This window comes from Nannizzia gypsea, genomic scaffold (genome assembly GCF_000150975.2).
Source record: "Nannizzia gypsea CBS 118893 supercont1.1 genomic scaffold, whole genome shotgun sequence".
Classification (NCBI taxonomy): Eukaryota; Fungi; Ascomycota; class Eurotiomycetes; order Onygenales; family Arthrodermataceae; genus Nannizzia; species Nannizzia gypsea.
The window spans coordinates 2,282,370-2,304,480 of NW_003345201.1; the positions used below are offsets into that span (position 1 = coordinate 2,282,370).

The 22,111-nt window shown below is 48.6% G+C and overlaps 7 protein-coding genes across 7 annotated transcripts; 6 read left to right on the forward strand and 1 right to left on the reverse strand.

The window, feature by feature from the left end:
- Positions 1 to 73: 73 nt before the first annotated feature.
- MGYG_00857 (60S ribosomal protein L19) lies at positions 74 to 952 on the forward strand (the record flags this gene model as incomplete). The annotated part of the gene is made up of 4 exons (XM_003176725.1): positions 74 to 78; positions 168 to 437; positions 576 to 726; positions 797 to 952. 4 exons carry the CDS (start codon positions 74 to 76, stop codon positions 950 to 952), a joined length of 582 nt encoding a protein of 193 aa, XP_003176773.1.
- A 485-nt stretch (positions 953 to 1,437) lies between these two features.
- On the reverse strand, positions 1,438 to 2,448 carry MGYG_00858 (hypothetical protein; the record flags this gene model as incomplete). The annotated part of the gene is made up of 1 exon (XM_003176726.1): positions 1,438 to 2,448. The coding sequence occupies one exon, from the start codon at positions 2,446 to 2,448 to the stop codon at positions 1,438 to 1,440; it is 1,011 nt and encodes a 336-aa protein (XP_003176774.1).
- Positions 2,449 to 4,434: 1,986 nt separating this feature from the next.
- MGYG_00859 (hypothetical protein) lies at positions 4,435 to 6,263 on the forward strand (the record flags this gene model as incomplete). Its single annotated transcript, XM_003176727.1, has 3 exons — positions 4,435 to 4,446; positions 4,507 to 5,973; positions 6,039 to 6,263. The coding sequence occupies 3 exons, from the start codon at positions 4,435 to 4,437 to the stop codon at positions 6,261 to 6,263; spliced, it is 1,704 nt and encodes a 567-aa protein (XP_003176775.1).
- Positions 6,264 to 10,277: 4,014 nt separating this feature from the next.
- On the forward strand, positions 10,278 to 11,063 carry MGYG_00860 (hypothetical protein; the record flags this gene model as incomplete). Its single annotated transcript, XM_003176728.1, has 4 exons — positions 10,278 to 10,361; positions 10,486 to 10,569; positions 10,624 to 10,742; positions 10,829 to 11,063. 4 exons carry the CDS (start codon positions 10,278 to 10,280, stop codon positions 11,061 to 11,063), a joined length of 522 nt encoding a protein of 173 aa, XP_003176776.1.
- A 2,646-nt stretch (positions 11,064 to 13,709) lies between these two features.
- Positions 13,710 to 17,288, forward strand: MGYG_00861 (C6 zinc finger domain-containing protein; the record flags this gene model as incomplete). The annotated part of the gene is made up of 7 exons (XM_003176729.1): positions 13,710 to 14,324; positions 14,403 to 14,515; positions 14,591 to 15,952; positions 16,021 to 16,101; positions 16,172 to 16,374; positions 16,441 to 16,966; positions 17,042 to 17,288. The coding sequence occupies 7 exons, from the start codon at positions 13,710 to 13,712 to the stop codon at positions 17,286 to 17,288; spliced, it is 3,147 nt and encodes a 1,048-aa protein (XP_003176777.1).
- A 1,167-nt stretch (positions 17,289 to 18,455) lies between these two features.
- MGYG_00862 (hypothetical protein) lies at positions 18,456 to 19,005 on the forward strand (the record flags this gene model as incomplete). The annotated part of the gene is made up of 2 exons (XM_003176730.1): positions 18,456 to 18,731; positions 18,823 to 19,005. 2 exons carry the CDS (start codon positions 18,456 to 18,458, stop codon positions 19,003 to 19,005), a joined length of 459 nt encoding a protein of 152 aa, XP_003176778.1.
- Positions 19,006 to 19,981: 976 nt separating this feature from the next.
- MGYG_00863 (17-beta hydroxysteroid dehydrogenase 13) lies at positions 19,982 to 21,108 on the forward strand (the record flags this gene model as incomplete). The annotated part of the gene is made up of 2 exons (XM_003176731.1): positions 19,982 to 20,021; positions 20,096 to 21,108. The coding sequence occupies 2 exons, from the start codon at positions 19,982 to 19,984 to the stop codon at positions 21,106 to 21,108; spliced, it is 1,053 nt and encodes a 350-aa protein (XP_003176779.1).
- Between the last annotated feature and the right edge of the window lie 1,003 nt (positions 21,109 to 22,111).

The following is a 22,111-nucleotide window of genomic DNA, read 5'->3' on the forward strand; positions in this document are numbered from 1 at the left end:
GAAGACGGCTCTCGAATATCTCCCCCTCGAATGCTCACTGCGTCGCCGTGCCGTGGCAGAAATTTCCCGCGGCATGGCGTCAGAGGGGAAAGAAAATTTGTCGCTCTCGTGATATCGAAATTGAAACGAAGGGACAGCTGTGACTGATCGTTTGGTTTCTTCAATAGGGTCAACCTTCGCACTCAGAAGCGCCTGGCCGCCTCCGTGGTCGGCTGCGGTCAGCGCAAGATCTGGCTTGACCCCAGCGAGGTCAACGAGATCTCTACCGCCAACTCTCGCCAGACCATCCGCAAACTCATCAGCGATGGACTTATCATCCGCAAGCCCGTCACCATGCACTCGCGCTCCCGTGCCCGTGAGCTCGCAGAGGCCCGACGAAACGGTCGACACAGAGGTTTCGGTAAGAGGAAGGGTACCAAGGACGCCAGAATGCCAAGGTACGTTCCTCCTGAATGATGCTGAATCTTACAGCATTAAGCAATGAAGAATACGCCGAAACTCCCGCCCGTCCTTAAAAAATCCGGTTAAAAGACTTAGAAGCCCCAGAATAACTGACATCTGTTCACACTCTTTAGCCAAGTTCTGTGGATGCGCCGCCTAAGAGTCCTTCGACGACTACTTGCCAAATACCGTGCTGCCGGAAAGATCGACAAGCACCTTTACCACGAGCTGTACCACTTGAGCAAGGGTAACACCTTCAAGCACAAGCGTGCCCTCGTTGAACATGTATGGCTTCCCCAACGAACTAACTGATATTATGCCTCTTTAGCAGCAATACTAATATGGGCGGCTACAGATCCACAAGGCCAAGGCTGAGAAACAACGTGAACGTAACCTCAAGGAGGAGATGGATGCCAAACGTGCTAAGACCAAGGCTGCCCGTGAGAGACGACAAGAGCGCATTACCGCCAAGCGGAATGCTCTTATTGGTGACGTCGAGGAGGAGGCATAAACTACCTGTTGATATTTCAATATGTGTTATTTCCACTTTCCTCTATCCCACTTCTCCTAGTCGGTATCGGTCAGTGGGCAAGGGAGTTCATGTTGATTTTTCGAAACAAAAAAATAATGAAATGGAATTTATGCCCACTATACTACTCCTTTGGCATTTGTTTATTCATCTGAGATTCATGCCTCTTGTATGGATAAACGCTGGGTTACATGGGATGTTTTGGTACCCTAGCTATTGTCATTTAAACCGAGAAAGACGGCTACAAAGGGCCCTTATGCAACACCAATGCAGTTCTATGATACGTACGGGCTTTGGAAGAATGAAACAGAATTCCACTTGAAATCAGTTTACATGTTACTGTTTTGGCATATTAGAATACCTTGCTTGAGCAATATAACAATTGAAAAGGTTAAATTCGGGAATCACTATATAGGAATTTGTTCACTTGTACTTAATAAAATGTATCAGTACAATTAACAAATGCATCATCTTTCGGTCTTCTCATCCATTCGAAGACTACTCGGCACCGAACAATGATCTGACCAGACAGGCGATGTAGCACACTCGGATGAGCACGGTTCTTCACTCTGATAGTCAGCCATATCGCGGACTCTCCGCCAGCGAGATATGATGGATGGAGTTACTCGCAATGGCTTGCTTCCGGTAATTGCACCCTTTTTGGATTCAGGACTGCTTCCTGGCAACAAAATGACGCTGCTACTCTTTGTCCTTGATCTTGATAATAGACAGGATTCGGTCTTCTTGGCGTCTAATGGGAAAACCAAAGATTCGACATCGACACTAGCTGAGAAATATAGAGAAGGGCTTGGGATCGCGTTGTCCATGAAATGACAGGAGTCATCCGAATACGTGTGAGCTAGTACGGTCCGTGTCAGGCCTGTAGATAGGTTTAAGTGATTTGATACGGTTGATAGTTCATCAAGTGAACCACGAAACTCCCTAGGGTCGTACTCTTTGTGCTCAAAAGTGGATGGTCTATTCAGGGTTCTGTCAAATTCACGGACAGTGGTGTGCGTAAAGGACTCCGCCTCTGGCAAGGGCTCGAGTTTAGGTGGGCATTTTCGTTTCCATTGAAATCCAGGGAGCGATCGGTTATGGAAACTTGGTGGGTTCGGCTGTTGGAGGGATCGAGAAGGCGGGAGCGGGGGTGGATGATGTATGGTGTCTGGCTGTTTTGATTTTAAAGGGAACACGCATGGCGTCAGCTTGATGAGTTGGTCAGGTAACTCATAAACCCGATTGTTATCATATCCAGCGCTGGCCCAAGTCGCTTCCCGGGGTGGTTTGAGATGTGACAACAGTCTCGATCGTCGGCCTCCAAGTCGATAGTGCCAGATATAGCCAGCTATAAAAATGATGACGGTTAAGAGGACTCCAGTGCCAGTTAATGAACAAGCAATGATAAAAGCCCGCTGTCCTGCTTCCTCTTGACGTGCGTTACGAACGTATATGGAGGGATGCTCTAAGGGAGCCATGTTGTCAATGTGAAATATTTCATTAACGGGTTATAGTCGCAACTGAAGTGTATCAGGTACCCTGGCAAGGGTTTTAATATGTTACCCGTACCACCAAATAATAAGCTAAAGTGACAATCTCGCCCCGGAAAGTCAAGAAGAAGCCAAAGTGATTATACAAATCTCGCATATCTACATGAAGCTAGCTAGTCTTCATGCCATGTTCCAAATACCACCCAAATCAGAGGATGGAGCATCAGTTCAATGACCCCACGCCACATGTTCATTGTGAGACGTTCGCAATGCTTGAAAGAAGCTGGAGAGCAAGCATTCGTCGGAACCATCCGAGAATCGTTGCCCGGTTTCCCCATTCTTGACATGGCACGGCCTACATTGCATGGTCGAATTGCGTGAACTTGGAACGGGTCGATCATAGCAGCGTTCCCGTTAGGAACCAGGCGCGAAACCAAAAGCGCACAAAGAAGGCGCTGGGCTAAAAGGCAGGATAAGCGGGTCGTTTAACGGGACGGAACTTTTATTTGATACGGCGACATGCCGGGCGGGTGGCATTGAAAATCTTTATTCTGCGCCAGGGACTCCGGGAGGCTGCAGATTGGACTGCTGGAAGGAAATCATCTTATTCTAAAACAATGTCTGCCACACTTGCTTCATACCGGGATGATCTGTCGCTTTGGGTATCAACTGGCAAATTAAATTGGGGGTAACGTTGGTAGTCGTACCTTGGGCGGTATTTGGCAGTGTTCCTGCCCTGCTTCCCAGAGCCTCTGCAGCGAGAACCGCGTATATGACATTTCGGTACCCTATCATCCATTCTTAAGGTATAAGAATGAACAGGAGTGGCTCTCTTAGGACTCAAGAAGGCAGAGATCCGTAAAAGGGTGGGTATGGCATACCCCCGGACATAGCTACTTGTAATAGCTATGTAACGGCCTTGGGCCTGGTTTCGGTACCATTTAAGCTAACACAGGCTGCATCTCAGCTCTCTCCGGCGTTATACTCCAGTTCAAACACTCGCGGTAGCCCCGTTCACTGGTCGAATGGACATACAGCGATCGAATTATCTGCTCTGTTTGGTGAGAAGTTGGATGTGAGGTCGTTGGTCATTCACGTGACCATCTGGCAACCGCCCTTAGAACCTTGGAAACGTCCAGCTCGACCGCATCGGAAGTTCGGGGTTGATTTCAATTGAAACCGCTAATCTAGCAGGAGAATACAGAGAAAATCCTGCAGCCTCTTGAAGACATTTTCGCGATGATGCTCATTCTACCCTGGCTGTGACACCCATGACCGTCATCCGAGCTTTTGTTGGTTCTGTGAATGTTGTTTGCAAGTGTTGTTGTTAGCAGATTTTATGCATCTCCTACGTTGCACCCCTGACCATAAGGCATTGCTCTAATCTCTCGCTTGGGCATAACTAACTAATTAATATAATCTGTCATTGTTACTCCTTTTCCCATCAATAAAGCAATGTTATGCTACACAAGCTCGACCGAGTCCTGAAACCGCCTTGATATTGGTACAGTTTTGCCAGGTCCCTATCTGGCCTTCTCAATTTTACTTCAACCCGACCTGGACAAAAAGCCCGCCGTTGTTTACACCACTCAAGGCCGATTGCGGACGTAACAGCTCTATCTTCATGATATACTCCGTCTTAAGATCTTTACCATATCATCTTGCCTTGATCCTCGTTATATATATACATCTTACTGCTGGGCCGTCCTAGCTTTTAACCGAGCTTTCAAACAGCGGGGTCTCAGGAATCTGTCGCCCTAAGTCCGCCTTCTTGAGGCCATCTTAAGGTGAACTAACAGCCATGTTCAGCTGGGGAGGGAGCCTGGGTAAGCTTCTTGATTCCTTATCCATTGGCTGTTTTTAAGTAGGCTGTCGAGAATATTGCTTTTCTTCGCGAAGTCTTCTCCCACCTTTTTTTGTTTACTTTGCTTCAATGCCCTCTTTCTCTTGAGCTGCATGCTCACCCCCATCCACATGTTCGAGCCTGTATAGTTGGGGTCAATACTAGGCTGGGAATATTCTATATCTATATTGAGTAGCTGACAGAATGAGGAACCAGCCGTGCCCAGTTTCAGTGTTAGCCTGGAAGAGGAGCGTGATCCGCCTCCTTCACCAACAAAAATCCAATTTCCGGACTATGACAGACTAAACTCGGTCAATTCTAATGGTGAAATGAACTGTGATTTGCTCTACGACTTGCTGGCTCGGGCTAGAAAACCACAGCATATCACAGATGAATATCTGACAGCATTCAATATCAAGGTGGAATCTGATATTGACGCTCCAAAAATAGTGCCAGACCATGACCTGAAATGTAAGCCTCCCTACCGATGGCCAGTACTTGGCTCTGTGGATGGAGGAGAATTGGATGCAACTGGCTCAGCTATTACGTCCATGTTTATGAGCAATGGAGCGCCCTTTCCTGATAAAAGCAAATATGAGCTCTTAAAGAGTGAGCTACTATTTGACAATGATGATGCTTTTCGATCCCTTGCGCGTCTCGAGCCACCTCCGGGGCGTAAGAATCCGCGGATTGCACACGCGAGGAAGTTTTGGACTGCTTTGCAGCAAGCTGCTCAATATTGGGATTCAAGCCATGACAATTACTACGAGATTGGCGTTGAAGATACCACCGCGGCCAATGGCCACGGGAAAGGCGAGGGCCTAGGTGAAAGCCAAGGTAAAGGCATGGACACAGATGCATTGGAGAGCAAAATGGACATCGATAGCGGGGATGGCCATAGTCAACCCCCTACCACAATACCCAATGTAAAACCAAAAAGCCCGAGCGGTAATAGGCGCTATAAGGGGCGAAGAATTGGTGCGGGAACGGATATGCCCGATTCGGTTCGAGAAGATATCTTACGTGGACTAGTGGAAATGGTAGCATGGTCCCTTGGTTGTCAGGTTAAACTACCAACAATGCCGCCTCGTCTCGCTGTCAAAGATCTTCTCTTTCCTGTGCGCCAGAGCTTCACCGTCTCACGTATCCCACAGGACAGACAGGAGGCACGCAAACATATCCTGGAAGGGCCCGTGCTGGTTGGTCAGTGCCGAGCAGAAACACATTTTTACGACGACGCTACTGGACAGAGATATGTCGAAAAATGTGATGTCCTGCGCGAAACGGCAGGCATGCTTCTACTGGCCCAGGAGAGAGCGCGAGAAAATCAGGTTGAAACCAAACCAGGAGATGGAAAATGGTGGACAAGTACGCCGCGGTGGGGAGGTCTCCCAAATCACGGTCCAGTTGGAGAACCAATTCCAACCGGCCCAGAACGGCAGCAGATTGAACCTGGGCAGTCGAATTCACCAGTGGATGGTGAAGCCACATCGAGCAAGCGAACAAAACACGACCGGTCGTCTCTTTCATTTCGGCGAGGCGCAGGGCCGAATAATAGGAGAATCTCAATGATAGAGAGGTGGAGGAGCGTACAACCTGGTCAGGGGCTGTGGGATAAGAGAATGAGATATATAAAAATTGGGGCTAATGCAGACAGTCCGTTTGACGATGTGAGTTGCAACCAACTGACTATAAAAGCCTGGAAGCAACCAATTGGCTAACAAATCCATGCTAGGTCTTTATGGTATCATCAATCAATCACCATTTCTCCATAATCCATCTCAGAGTCTATGACGAGTACCTCCAATGGCTCAGTACGGGCAAGGTAGACACTGCCAATTCAGGTGATGACCCAGCGTCACCTTGGGCGACCCCTAGTCCTTCGTCGAACACGCTGGTTCGACTTTTTCAATCCCATGGATCGTGCAGAAGGATTTTGATGGGCTCTGGGCCGTTATGACACATGTGATGAGATAGCTTCGCCGCGGTTTTTTCGCTCTTCTATCTCTGCATCGTCCAAACTGATATGTCCATTCCTTTCTGCCATTCGTCTCTCCTTACTCACGCAGTTATCCTGTCAGGAGATATCTTACGTACGCGTGCTTTGCCGAAAGGATTGCCTACATCCAACCTCCCACGCTCCCCCGGTCCACCCCTTGTTCTATATAATGCGTTAGCCTTATGCCTGTTATCTTGGAACTATGTAAGCGATGAGCCGTTCTCTCAGGGAATATGACATCAGATTGGACACAGAAAAATACAACGTCACATTCTAGAAGGAGAGAGCTGCTCGTTATTTTCTACATGAAGCAACTGGGCCAGTCAACTTTGTGATATTGACATGGTGTACAACCAGGAATATGTTAGCTGCCCACAAACTTCCACCTCCACCCTGCCGGTGATTTGTCCAGGATGGAAAAGGTACATGTTCGGAGTGTAAATTAAAGTCTTATTCTGCACTATGCATTCATCCATAGAGCGTCTCGTAGCTATAATATACATTGTAATAAGCGATAGTCAACTCGGCCAATCATCCAGTGTCACATCAGCCGAAACGTCAACGTCAAGTCTTTTCCTACTTTTTCTCCCCCACGCAAGTAACAGAACCAACATCTAGCATCCCGGACAAAGTACACCCATATAGTACATATAACCCGGTATCATTATATCGGCTTACATACCTCTCCCGCCCCTGGTCAGCCTATCCAAGCTTTATCCAGTGTTTCGAGTCTTCTGGTGGATTCAGCTGACCTCCCCCACGACTGTGTTATACTCCGTATAGTCGACGATACTTCAACAACGCGCTCGATAACCAGACAATCTCAGACAAGAAATATGAACTGCAATTGAGTTCCAGCCCTCTGCATGGCAGTTCAAGAGCATGGCTTTCGACAAGGATCGGAAACATGAGACAACTGTGGCACTGGGAGAAGGGAGCCACCCACCGCAGTCTTTGGCCGCTAGGGAAAGATAACCCGTTATGGATAAAGTCCATGACCACCATCATCTGCCACGAGATTGAACGCACCATTGGCAGGTGAAGCTACATGCCTGTGACCTTGAGGTTCGGCTGCCCTCCCACAACCAATAACGGAGGCAAACGCGGTGGTGGGACGCGCAGTGTGGGATGGGAGGCAATCCCATATCCTAGCTTGGTGACCATCGCCGACCTGGCATCGTATACAACTATGGAGCGCTTCCCAACTCAGATCTCCACCTGTCCATGGCCTTTACGCTGGGTGTCTGGACGCTAAGCCGCGGGGAACACCGGAAGGGAAGCCTATCTTGATCTCTGGGAAATTTGCCCTGGTCGGCTTCGTCCTATGGACATGGATAGGCGACAGCCCCTAGATATATCTGATACGAATGAGCCCGATATCAACATCAAAAATTATATTATTAATTCGAATATTTCGCCGAGATGAACGTCGGATATCGCGTCAATCATGCCATTAATACTGTCATGGGGACTGGAGACTGCGACGTTGCAACAGGAGTGCTACCACTTCTTTAACCCAATATCTTCCCCCACCCCCCCCTCGATAACAGAGTATTATGTAGGTATCTTTCCTTTTTCCTTTCTGGCCCTTGCCTTCACACTTTGGTGCCTAACTAACAGTGTCTTTCCTAGTTTACGCGGGCTCAGTATGACTTACATACACATCATCACCATACCGCATGCAATGCACTCACCTATAAGTTCATAAATAAGGATAACGGTGATCCGCATGCATGTTAATAACCAAATCTCCTGTTTGGTGCTGCTAAATTTCTTTTTCAGGCTTTTCTACATTGTCATCGTGACTGCTTGGCTAGTTATTGCATGAAACCTCGAACCCCTGAAATTGTAATCGAGAGTCATGAGAGAGTACTCCATAACAGTGCAGCAATCCGGTATGAGTGAAAGACACCACCGACTGGCATTTCTATTATGACGATAGGCGCCGGGGGGTACTTGCACATCTGGTAGACGAGCAATACGGAATATATTCAACACACATACTCCGTACGGAGTATACATGTATCCAACGCTCCTCCGCATATCAGATTAACGCTGTCTATAACAGGAGAGCCTTAGCGAATGGCACAGGCAAATATAGGCATTTCTATTATGTCATTGACCCCTCGATCATCTGAAGGAAGATGATCCCTCACACACGCTACAGGCTGCACCTTCCCGTCTACAGAATACCTTCATTTCCCTTTAAGAAATACGCCAGAGGAATGAATATGCAGCTAAGCCGTCTCTTTTTATATGGCTATTGCTGTTGTCATCCAGGGGAACGTTGAATCGGGCGAGCAAGTACTCCGTAAGTCTCAGGGGAAGCCAAGCTCACCTGCTGAATCTCATAGGGGGAATCTACTTTCTTTTACGGAGTACTCAGAATCACGATTCGAATTTTCGCTGTCTGACCCCTGCATTTTCCACATGATGGATTAACACACGAAACCTATCCTTCTTTCTTTCTTTCTTTCTTTTTCCCTCCTGCAACCCTCTCCTCCCTATTCAACTTTCGTTCTTTATTTCTTTCCTGGGACTTTCCCTTTTCGATGTTTGAGTTCAGCTGGATGGAAATTTCAACAGTACTATGTCTACCCAAGGCGCACTTGTGGCGTTCGACCACGCTCCTCACATACAATCACCAAGCCTTGGTTGCGTGCCGAGCAAGCGCGCCGTTCATACCAGCAGGTGAACCAAGCCAGCCTGCACTAATAATGTTTCGAGATGTGGAGATACGGCATTCTTCGATGCAATATATATCATAGAAGGAGGACCAATTACTAACTAGTTGGTCGAAGAGCCAACGCAGAAGGCCAAAGGAATTTTTCAACCAGCGGATCAAAGAATAAGTCCCGTCTGAGCCGCAACGCTAGTACTCCTGAAGTCCCCGACATATTCACCGACAGCTTTTCCATAGCGGCCCCTGAGGGAAATCTATATTCGGAGCGCTCGCGGTAACTACGCCGATTATACGGATAGGATAGATTAGTAGGCGAAAGCTTCCCTCATCTATGACGCGTTTGTTTTGTGAGACGGTCATTTGCCGACTCGTGTCTTGGAGATTAGCATGGTATATTAACGATCATCTGACCATGGAATGCAGAGAAATTATAAAAAGAGAGATGGCCCAGGCGATCGGAGCCCGATAAAAGGAAGGGTTAAGGGGTCAAGGAATTGCAATCATACATCACCTTGGACAGGGGGGTGGAGAATACTAACCAAATAACCACATTGCTCCGGGTAGGTGGCCAGTAGAAAAAAAGCGAAGTAAGAGAAATGACCAAGATTGGCAGCAAAATGAGCGAGAAGAAATATATGACACAGGCTGGTTACCCCAGCTGTTGGGGTCTGGGTTTTGGCTTGTGGCATGGGTATGGTACGGGATGCTTCGTTGTTGACAGGGGGGGAGCAGACGTTGTGGTGCCCAAAGCCGCGGGAGCCCACCGCACCGCCGCCGCTACTTTTCTATCGATCCATGAACGCTTTCCATGGTTAACTAGGGAGCTACTATCGGGCAGGTTCGACATGCAGGTGCATCTTGAGATGTTTGTGATAATGGCTGCCATGGCTTGCAAACAGTTCCTGAGACCTCCGTCCTCGTCCAGCACCAAGATGTCTCACGTGTACAGTACCTAACCAACTGTTAGGTATCGCTATCGATGCCTCCTGCTTGCAGAGATTTTCTTTTCTGATAGTCGGTAAAGGTCCTACTTAACTACGGGATGAAAATGGCTTTTGCGGGTTTCTGCCTCCTCACTGGTCGAATATTCAAGCCTTTCATTATCCTGGGTGGCCAGAGATATTCAGCACTAGTCTAGACGGATACATACTGTCGTGGTACGTGGTACGGCTTCCACGCCACAAGCTCACTTGTCAACCTCGAGGGCTTCACGGAAAAGGCGTTGTGACGTATCTTTCCGCCTTTGTTTGATGGAGGTTGCACTCTTATGAATATTAGATGGGAGAGGAAAGATGCTCCAACCCCTCGCTGCAACAGAATCAAGGCCTCCAAACCTCGTTGTACGTCGCGAGAGACAGCGAGACGGGGAGTACGAAGTAAGACGACTCGCCCGTGAGTTAACTAGTTACACCCTCGGCAACTACTCGCTCAAGTGCCGTTGCCGTTGCAAAGCAATTATATGTACACGCTAAATTAGCCTAAGCAAACGAGCTGCACCAGTTAGTCAACAGGACGCATGCTTGTTTGAGATTTCAGATTCGAACTGGGCCAAGCAAGGGTAAACTCATCGATCGGTTCTGTGGGGTGCGTCATGTATACGCTCTTGCTTGCTTACGTCGAAAACCAGATGCACCGTAGCGGAGAACAAAGCAAAAGACACAAAGAAGGAAGGGGAGACGCTTCTTAGTGTTCTCCCTTTCCATGAAGAAAGCTTGTTTGGTTCCAGCTTCCTCTGCCATGGGAATCGTTAGCACGAGGTGATATAGGTTGATATACATATCTATATATACGGAGGGAATATGGGGAGCATGGAGGAGAAGAACCCCATACTTATGCCACATAGGCTAGGCGCAGCAGACAGAGTATGGGATCAGTGGCAGACGGCGCTACGGCCCAACTCCAGGACTGCGAACTATTCCAAGGATTCCTGCTCGGCGGTCACCGAGGAAGTCCTCTCCAATTGCCTCGAGAAATCCCAAGAGATCATCGTCCTGGGTGTGGAGTCAGCACGCAACCAGATGGAGGAGTGCGTAAAATTATACGACCAGCCAGACACACAAACTCCAGCCAGCTGGTAAGAACTCCACGAACTGTTTGCCCAGAGGGCATTCGATGCAGCTACCCTGCCTTCCAAGGGCAAAAAAGAAAAAAGTTGGGGATTCGCCACTTCCTTCGATCTTTTTGGTAACGGGCTTCTGGGCCGTCCTTGCATTGCATCGTAAGCGCTTGACAGGCTATACAAACGGATGGATGGGCACGGCAAGATCGGGCGTATCCTCAACATAACGGGGGATGGAGTACACATATTTCTATTCCGTATAGTTAATGCGCGCAACAATGGGGCAACCGGATCTGCTTCTCTGGCAGCAACTGGCACAGTTTCGGCTCGACATACTATATACGCATTGGGCCCGAGGAGTTTTTTTCTGTGCCGCGCGTGAGCTCTGTCAGCACCCGATGAGATGCTTTTCCACCGCCCATGGGACTAACTATGGGTCTGACTCGGTTAAGGTCTTGATTCGTCCAGGGAAGCTTAAGCTAAGCAAGCTAGGTTAATTAATAACATAAGTGTGGATATGGACATCTGCCCTGGAGTTGGATAAACGATGGGGGGAGGGGGAAGATAACGGGGACTGCTGTGCCAGGGCATGTCACTTCACTGCTCTCGCTTGGAAGGGCTTATTTTTAGTACTGGGGAAAATACGAGATCTGAACATGCTCTTCCCTCGCTGCTCTCTCTGCTAGGGGTGTTGGTGGTTTATCCAGTTTTCCCAGTTTGCTCCATCGGGTTTGTTGAAGTCTGCTGTGGTACGAAGCCATATCCATACTTCACGTCAACGCCGCAGCACCAAACGAACGACTTCTGCATATCACCCCTTTCTGGGAGGCAGCAGCAGCAGCAGAAGCACACGCCGTACGTACACAGGCACAGGAAGCCAAAGAAATTTGATGCAGCAACCCGCCGATAGTCCCGGTCACAGTCGACTCAGCTCTCCCTCTGGTGCTATACATATCTAAACTATTGCCCCCAGTCGCTGGTAGGGGTATCCTCCCTTTCCCTATCCCTTTCCCTCTATTTCTCCCTCTCCAACCCTCCCACCATCCCCGTATGTACGGAGTTCCCAGGCTTTGATACGGTGGACGTTGTTACAATCCCGCGTATCCTCCCGTACTTTTCTCTCTTCCTCTCCTTCTCCCTCTCTGGACGTGCATCTTGTTGGGCTTCTTTCTTTTTCTTCTCCTTCTGCTTCTTCTTCCTTTTTTTTTTCCGCCTTTGCCAGGCGTTACTTTCGCCGCTCCATACAAGACCAACTCCATCTTCCGTCCGCAATTCCGCAAGCCGCAAGCCGCAAAATTGCGACTCCATCCTAAGCTTAAAGGCGCTGTGGGTGATCTGGTCCTTTTTCTCCACTCGGTCTCTCGCTCACTTCTTTTGCTGGCCTCCCGCTGCTAGTGGCTTCTTGGGAGGAGTTTGGTTTTTGATAGAGAGAAAGCGGAGAAGAAACAACCTTCCTCTCTGCGTCTGCATCTGCTCTTCTTGCTCTCTCGTTCACCACCCCCTGACGATAGTCGAGCAGGCCACGCCAGACTGATATCAACGTCGACACCGGTGACTATTTCGACCGTCAACGCCGCCCCTGACATCGAAGAGTCCCGTTTCGGCTGCCAGGAGCAAAAGACCTGCGGGAGCTTGGATCGCGCTCGCCCCCCTCCACGCAGCCAGCATTGTTCTCTCTGTCTCCTGGGGCCCCCGTCTCGTCCAGTCAAATTTCATCTATCCACGTCCATAAGCCTTTTGCTTGAAATCACCAGATCATCGACCAGCGCTGGGGCAAACAGCAGGGAGGAAAGACGTTCTTCCGACCGTTTTCGACCCGATCAAAAGGTTCATTCCCTGTGGTCTGCCAAAAAGCGGTTCATCGTCCGCTCCCTCTCTCGTTTCCTCGTTTTTATATATACATATTTTGCCCGTGCCTTGCGACAGACCTTTACACCGACACTGCACACCGCACATCATCGCACGCCGCAACCGAAGATAGTCAGAGCAAGCGTCTCTATCTACATACACTCTCTTTGCAGTCCGCAACTCGCTGAGACCCTACCTCTCGCCTTGGGCGTTTCACCTTTGAACTGCGTCGGTTTCCGTGGCTCTCAAACATCGGAAACTTTGCCCGAAACCGGGTAACCAACAGCCCAAGAGTAGGACCATTCCACGACTGCTGGCACCTACTTTTCCTTGCCCTTTCGGTTAATGGTTCAGGCACCAGAGCTTACCATATTTCTCGAACAAACAGCCGACACAGACTTATCAACAGCGTCAACGAGCACAAACCGCTTATTACTCTTGCTCTCCACCGAGTGATTCAATCTCGGAACCAACCTTTTTTTCCTCCCTTCCCTTTCTCTATTTGCCGTCTGTCTTTCTCTCTGCCTGAAACACATTCGCAGAATCAACAGCCGCCACGGGAGACAGATCGCCGGCTGTTCGTCCTCGGGCTTTCGTCCCTCCACTCAATATTTGGCAGGATAAGACTTGGGATTGACAGCCGCAAACCTAGCCATGCTATTTTTACGGAGTTAACTGGTCTTTGTAGAACGTGTATACATTGTGTTCTTTTTCTACCTTCTCTCCCTCGTTTTTTCTTTCGACAAAACAGGAGCTCTCTGGGTCCTGCATTTGGAAGGCGGATCAATCTTCCCGATCTTTGGACCGAGTCGAAATCATGACAATGGAGGCCGCAACAACATCAGAGAACCCTAAGACTCTGCCGCCTACGCTTCCCTCCCCACCGTCAGTGCGCCAGTTACCTCCCTCCGAACGGCCGCCGTCTTTACCTCTTCCCCGGACATTCGTCGACAGCCATTGGGGGCGTTCATATCACCCTTACGAAAACACAGACCAACGAGGTCCATCTTCCTACTCAGCGTCTCCACGAGAAGGCTCTCATATGGCGGAATCGTACGGCAGGCCCGGTAACAGCATACCTCCCGCCTCCAGAACGCCTAACGGCACGTTCAGGCCGGTTAATGGCGCCCATGAAGGCAACCCGAACCCTCCTCCTAATAACTACCAGCCTCCAAACGACTTCCATGGCCGACCTGGCAGTTATGGCGCTGATAACAACCACCAGAATGGCGAGCATCATGGAATGCAGATGATCTCGCCTGTCGATGGCATGCAGCCACCACCACCATCTACGCACCGACCGTATCCTCCTGGCACGCCGATAGCTCAGACTCACGGCCCCTACGACCAGGGGAGTTACTACCTTAACCAAGCCAACTCGCAGGCCCAGTCGCAGGCCCAGAGACAGCGTCGAACCACCCGCGCGCAGCAGGTAAGGCTTCGTGCCAGAGATTGGAACCTATACTTTTCCTTTATATGTCCAGGTATCGGAACTGACGAGTGAAACTAGGCCTGCGATCAATGTCGTGCGCGAAAAGCGAAATGTGACGAAGGTCGCCCATCATGTAGTTTGTGTAAGGAGAGCAATTCGGTCTGTGTCTATAAGGATGTTCCACCTCACAAGTATGTCTAATCATAGGCCCTGCAGTACTGTATTGATAATAGATAAAAAAGAACTAACCATATTTCTCGCGGCAGGCATGAACGCTCGACTCAATTGGTTCTCGATCGTCTAAAGCAGTTGGACGATCGGTTTAATGACATGTTGAAAAGTCAAGCAGAGCAAGATTTGAAACTAGAGGCTTTGATACGGGCTCAAAAAATGTCCCCATTTAGTCCAAAGCTTGAAAAGAAGCCCGAGATAGTACAAAAGACGTCCACACCAGCAGAACAGGAACGTGCTTCACCGAAAGCCGCCAGTATAAGTGAAGCCCCGACTGGCAAGCATATCAAGGATGAGCATATCGACCTTCATATTGATGATGATGAACTCTCCATTCCCATTGAACACACTACCGCAGCCCACAAACTCCTCCTGTGGCCATCAATCCAGAAATTGCTACCCGAACGAATTGATGCAGACTATGTCATGGAGTTAGAAGAGGAGCGAGGTCCGATCAGACCCTATGGACGTGGTGAAGGCGAAGACGGACACGACATTAGCGTTTATCCCTACAGTCCAAAACTCCGATCCCCCAGCCCCCGTGAAGATGAAAGCTTTCAAGCCCGCCCTCCTAGCACTGGATATGGCACTGGACTAGAAATATACCAATCAAACCCTACCCTGCACGTCCCAAAAGAGCGGCAGGTAGGTGGTCTCAATGCTTCCGGCGTTCTTAATCTTGATTCAGACGTTATTGAGAAGCATCGCCAAAGCTACCTCCAGAACATGCATATCTTGCATCCTATACTTGCTCAGGACAGCCTAAACAACATGATTTCGAACTTTATTAGGACCTACAGCCCCCAGTCCAAGTCTATGCCAACACCACTAGGCTCACGAGCTGACCCTGCGTCAGGGGTTCACAGAGTTCAAAAAAGAAAGCGATCTGTTGACTTGCCGGATGGATACCCAGACTCACCAGTATCAGACAGCTTTTCTCCTCACACGGGCCATGAAATTCAACGGTCCCTTGAAAATGCAATTGTTCTATTAGTACTGGCTTTAGGTTCGATATGTGGGTATAAGGGTCCTATCCCAGGCCCTGTACGGCACGTACCAGTTGGTCCCTTCACACCTGTGATGGGGGACCACTCTCTAGCCGTGTCAAACTCACCACCCGAGAGTATGCCTTTTGCAAACCATCATAGGCGGTTTTCCACACAGTCAACCCATGTTGGCCCAGACCCGCCGGATATCAGGAATATGGATGTCATTCCGGGAATGGCGTATTATGCACTTGCTTCGGATATTTTGGGCAATTTGCATGGAGGTAATGATCTAGCCCTTGCTCAAGCTTGTCTTCTCGCCGCCCTTTATACAGGACAACTTGCACACCCATTTTCAAGCCATGGGTGGATTTATCAAGCAGCCCGCGCCTGCCAGGTTTTGGTTCGACCGTAAGCATCCCCTCTGCTGTGTCATCTTCTTTTTATCAGAACCAGCGGTAGCTCACTACATATCATAGACGAAAATATGACTGCATGCCCGAAGGCCCGAGGAAAGATCTGATATGCCTGGTTTTTTGGACATGCCTACAACTTGAGAGGTAGGGATGAGTTAATATCACACCTATAATAAAGGGAAAGGTTGCATAAAACTAACCGACTGCAAAACAGTGATATATTGGCAGAGCTTGATCTACCGGCAAGCGGGATCAGTCGACTAGAAGGGCGCATGAACTTTCCTCGAGGGGTTTTTGCTCATACCATTCCAAATGAAATACATGCGCCTAATACCATGATGATGATGTATTACCTTGTGCAAATTCACCTTCGAAAGGTTCTTAACAGGATCCATACCGACTTGTATAAGGCCGAAAGTAAGACACTAACCGCACTTATACCCCCCTGCTAAGGCTTGGTAACTAATGTTCACCCTATCATAGAACAAGGAGGTGAAAAGGCCCGCTGGTCGACTAAGATCCAAGAGGCACTAAGCTTCAACCTTGAGCAATGGCGCAGTGGTCTACCTGAGTATATGCGCTGGGAAGATTCCGACCCACCAGCAAAAGATATCAACACCGCACGCATGCGCGGTAAATACTATGGCGCTAAATATCTCATCCACCGACCCCTGCTTCATCACGCCCTGCACCCAATGGCTCCTAAGCCTCGTAACCCTGTCCCTGCTGCGTCACCAGCCCAGTCTACCGTCTCCAGCTCCCAATCTCAAGTCTCGCCATCGCTATCTCACGTCCATCAAGCAGAGAAAATGGAGCGATACACAAGCGAGATGGGCCCGCCAGTCCGGACGCCATCCAATGACCCGCAGCCGCCGCTGCTGAGCGACTTGGAGCCCAAGGTTTTTGATGCGTGCATGGTCTGTATTAACGCTGCTATGAACAGCACTGTAGCATTTGATGGAGTCGAAGGCCGCCCCATTGTCACCAATATATTTGGAACTGCTCACGCGTAAGTTACTAACCATCCCCTGATATCATTGTATCTCGATTATGAATTATCACACTAACTTTGACGTTGTAATAGTCAATTCGGCAATATGCTCGTCCTCTCAGCAACCTATACATCTCAACTTTCTGCCCTTGTCGATGGCGAAAAACTTTGCGCACTACTCGACCGAACCATTAAATTCCTGTTACGAAGCAGACATATCTCTCCCACGTTGCGCAAAGACGCAGAAATATTAACGCTGATACGGCGCAAACTCTTTGAACAAAACCCGCAGCCGCAGCCGCAGCCGGCACAACCTGGAAGCTTTTCTAGTGACCGATGATTCACCCATCAAATTTTCCTCACTTCAATATATATACATATACCTCCGAATCAACTTCTCATTCATTTCATGTGTTTTTACCCTACACTTCTTTGTTTCCATACTTTTCCCCCAATCTCTTCTTGGGTTTACATCTCCATTGCATTTGATGCATTGTTTCAATCTATGCTCAATACCATTTTGGCGTGGGTGGCAAGTCGTCTTCTGCATATTTTTTTGGCCATTCCTCATTTTATCGCTCCTTTCCTTTCTACTGTCAATTATTTCGCTTCTTGTAAGCTTGAAATAACTCATGGGGGGCTTTTTTTTACGTCAATATCATGCCTATACCTATTTTAAATACTTATATCCCTTTCCCCATATGGTTGTATATTTTTATTTTATTTTTTCCCCTCTTTCCTCTATCTGCACGTTAGTCTTACACTTTTTTGGTTTTCTGCTGATGCTCCCTTTTAGCCACATTCTGTAAACAGCTCGCGAGTCGCCTGTGGGTGAAGTGAATGGTTGGTGGCAATGTAAGGATTATGAAAGATTGACAGGGTCTCCTAATTCATTAATTGATAGGCTACAACAAAGCATGGATGGCGAAAATATAACATCACTGCTACCTCCAATTCTCTTGTTAGGGCTAGGTCGCATAACGGAGGCATTTTTTATCTATTACTGGCGAATTCTTATCAAGCAGTAGACATAAAGCCTGCCAATAACCCCATCTACGCTAATCATGAGTATAAAAAGTAAGAGTATGCTAGTACCAAAACTAGGGATGGGATTCTGCTGCTGGTAGCTAGCAGTTTCATCTACTATGAATCAAAGCCCCTTTGCCCTCTACGGTTGCTTGCTAGGGAGTTGTCATGTTCATCTAGCCACAGAGCATTCTAGTTAACGGAGATCTCCAGAACTAGTATATATATATATAAACAGTGAAACTGAAAAGACTCTTGAACTTTTAATATATTTTCTATACTCTCTCTACTGTTGCCATTACTGCTTTTAAACACTCTAATGATCTTCATAAGATACTTTTGAGCTGCATCAAGCCCTTTACAACGTTAGAAGTGAGGATATCTGCGAGTTGAACAGTCAGTATGTATCCTAGCTACTATTTGGGCGAATGTACCTCAAGCTAACCCTCGTTAGGATTTCAACTGAGGCTGGATAATAATCATGCCACACTCGTCGTTTTTTAAGAAGCACGATCCTGAGTTTGTGCACAACGACAGTAACACACTACAAGTTGAGTTTGGCCGCCTCGCTAACCGCTGCGGCTGGACGAAGAAAAACAAGAAGTATCCACGTCAGTGGGTAAAGTGTCTCACGGAGGAATTGAAGTGTTATGTCTATCAGATCATAGACGAAGATGGCGACAAACTTTCCAACATGAGGCTCCTGTGTGAGAGATACGCGAACAAAACGCCATCGTCCATTGGAGCATGTGAAAAGGTATATTCCTCCTATCTATCGGGACATATTCGGGCCGTTCTTAAGGATAGCCGCTGTTTTCCATGCATGAATTAAGCTGACGTCAATATAGGCACTCCGACATGTGCATATCAATTTGGTGGACTGGATTGACAGCCAGCGGTATGGAGAGGAACCCCGTCGTTTCCGGTCCTACAGAGATCTGGAAAATTACACCAGGGAAAATAATAGGTTTTTCCCAAAGAAGATCCTTAATGATGTGCCTATTATGAAAGTCTTCCTGAGGGCATTCTAAAGGTGTTTTCATGAGTGGTGGCTCAATATGTATCATATCTCGATGGTGATTGAGTAAAACATGCCAACTTGGAGCTTTTTAAGTAGTTAACTAGCTAGATTGGCGACTAGTTATTAAGCCTAAGGGCTAACTTGCCAGGAATGTAGTAGTAAACGCTTGTATATGGTCAACCAAACAACACAAGTTTATGGTAGAAGGTCGTTACACATAGCGTCGTAGGGTATCGAATTGTGTTAACTGTGACCAACAGTGATCAAAATTGGACGGTCTAAAGTCCGAAATCCGAAGTGAAGTCGCGGGAACATCACGTGACGCTTTCTCTCGCCCGAACGTCAAAGCAGCAAGTTCGACCGTCATCCACGGTTTAGGACACAGCGCCAACGGTGAGGATAACTTAGCCATCATTTACAGAGCAGTTAGCTGCTGTGATTCGTCAAGGGCGGCAGGAGAGCCAAGAGGCAGGTGGCTCAGGGGTCTTTCTTGCGCCAAAGAGCAGTTTGGCATCTTCTAGTTATGGAGAACCGAGGTTCATCAAGGGACTGATCGGCCTCGTATTGATCGTCGTTGGTGGACGACGGGCAAGTCTTTTAGTAGTATTGCACGGACAGTATGAGGGTGACTGGGGGCATACACTCGGGTATTGATACATCAGGGGGACTTGCTATCTGTAGGTAAGAAGGTATCCACGAGTATATGGATAAAAGCTCACAGTTCTGGCAGGAATATGATATATAGAAATCTTCCGACCGAGAAGCCACTCGGCGAACTAAAGTTGAAGCTTGACTTTCGAGGCTGGCTAGTTGCTTTCTCCATGTTTGCGAGAATGCGATGAGCATGTGCTTTGGGGAAATCTGTGGAGCACATGCCGTAGCGTATATAGAGAGCTTGCGCCTGCTGCTGGACAAAAAGACGAAGAAGACGTTGAGCTGCTTTATCCTGGCTAGTTGTCCACGGCCATCAATAGACAATAGACATCATGAGCCTCTCAACCCATAAAGGATGGCTGCCGCGTGAAGGTACGAAATACAGCGTAGTCACTCCATCCAGATGACATGGCCATTCATTGTTACAAAGACTAACAGGCGCTTAGGCTTCACGGCGGATGTTATTGGGCACATCCTGTCGTCCACAGTCCTGGCGCCGCAAGTAACGATACCGCTGCTGTTATTTGCCAGTTACACGGCCAAGGGGAGGAGCTTGGTTGCTGACCGACCTGGCGTGTTTACTGCGCTGAAGGGACTGGTATCACTTGGCCTACTGAAAATCGTCAATGGTTACATCAGCCGTCGAGCCTTGAACAACTGGGTGTCTGACGAGTTTATCTGGAGACGCGAGATCGCCTTGGTGACCGGAGGAAGTGATGGAATCGGACAGCGGATTGCGCTTCTGCTTGCTCGTCGTGGCCTCAAGGTCGTCGTCCTTGACGTCCAGGAGCCCAAATACCATACACCACCCAACGTAACTTTCTATAAGTGCGACATTACTTCCTCTGCAGCCGTTGCGGAGGTAGCTGCAACAATCCGAGCAGACGTCGGCGAGCCGACCATCATCATCAACAATGCTGGTATCCTGAGAACACGGCCTTTACTTCAAGGCACGGAGGCCGAGACGAGACTCGCCTTTGAGGTGAACACCCTCTCGCACTACGTAATGGCGCGGGAGTTCCTACCAAGCTTGATCCGCCACAACCATGGGATGCTGGTGACCGTTGCCTCGCAGGCTTCGCACGTTGCGTGTGCCAGTATGGTTGACTATGCCGGGACCAAAGCTGCAGCACTAGCTTTTCATGAAGGCATTGCCTCTGAGTTGAAGATACGATACAAGGCCCCCAAGATACGCACCGTAGTGATCGAACCGGGATTCTGCAAGACCAGCCTTATAGACGGCATGTCATCTGAAGACACCTGGTTCCATCCGCTACTTCACCCTGACACGGTAGCAGAGCGGACAGTTGAACAGATACTAACAGGCTCCAGCGGAAGGGTGATATTGCCTGGCTCCACTGGATTCTTTGCGGAGAACATTCACTCTCTTCCATTTTGGCTTCAGAATTTCATCAGGGATAGATGTGAGATGTCATCGAGAACGAGCCACTGTGCTTAACTTGAAAAGGGGCTGGCTTTATATTCTGGACTGAATTGGTTTCCCTTGGCTGTTTCCTTGCTATTATTCCTTGTATATATTTCTGGTTCTTTTGGTATTTGGTAGTTTGTTAGTTATGCCTCACGACTCTTCTGAATTGGTAGACAATAACGCTGCATATTGCGGCTCTCTCCCACCAACCGCTCGTGCCTGTCCACTTTTCTCCCCTATCCAAGTATACAATTACCTGGAATATATGCATACCCAGGTGCCTACTCAGTCACGACCCCAGTGGCAATCCTAGGTACCTTCCAGCCTTCCAACTATCCAGGTCATGTGCAGCGTGCAGCATCAAAAATGCGACTTTCAGCGCAATACGCAAGCTTGCGATTCTTCTGCCTAACTGCTTACCTTCACCTTCGCGACTGCTCGAGCATCCTCCATCTTCGCTCTCTTCTGCGCCATCCTGCATCTTTCTCCTTTTGCCGACTGACTACTCGAGATGGACATTGTTTAATTCGACTCCTGTACTAATATCACGAAGACCGCGACTTTGTAACGACTTGACGACCTAGAACGACTCTTACGACCCTTACGACTTTACTTTCTACTGCAAAAAAAGTACTATCAACGGCATCCAACGAGCAGACGAACTGAAGGCCTTTCACTCTACGGCTACCGGCGCTCTTCTGCTCAGCTTCCTACTGCGATACTGCTGGGATATTCCCTTGATCTGTGTGTCTCTCTTCGCCTTCTTGTTGGGATTGATCGCAGCCAGCGCCACCTAGCCACCTAGCTTCGCACCCCCTGCCGGGCTCTCGCGGACAGCCAACCACGGATCCTGCCCGGACGCTGAGCCGTGGGTCAGGAAGGTCTTGTTTACCCGCTTGGTTAGTGAGTTACCAGCCACCGGACAACCAGCTCGCAGACAGGGCCGGGTAAACAAAAACACCCAAGCAGAAAAACAGACAGGCCGCTCTTCTCACGGCTCTCTCGCTCTCACCGACCAACCAAACCACCAACC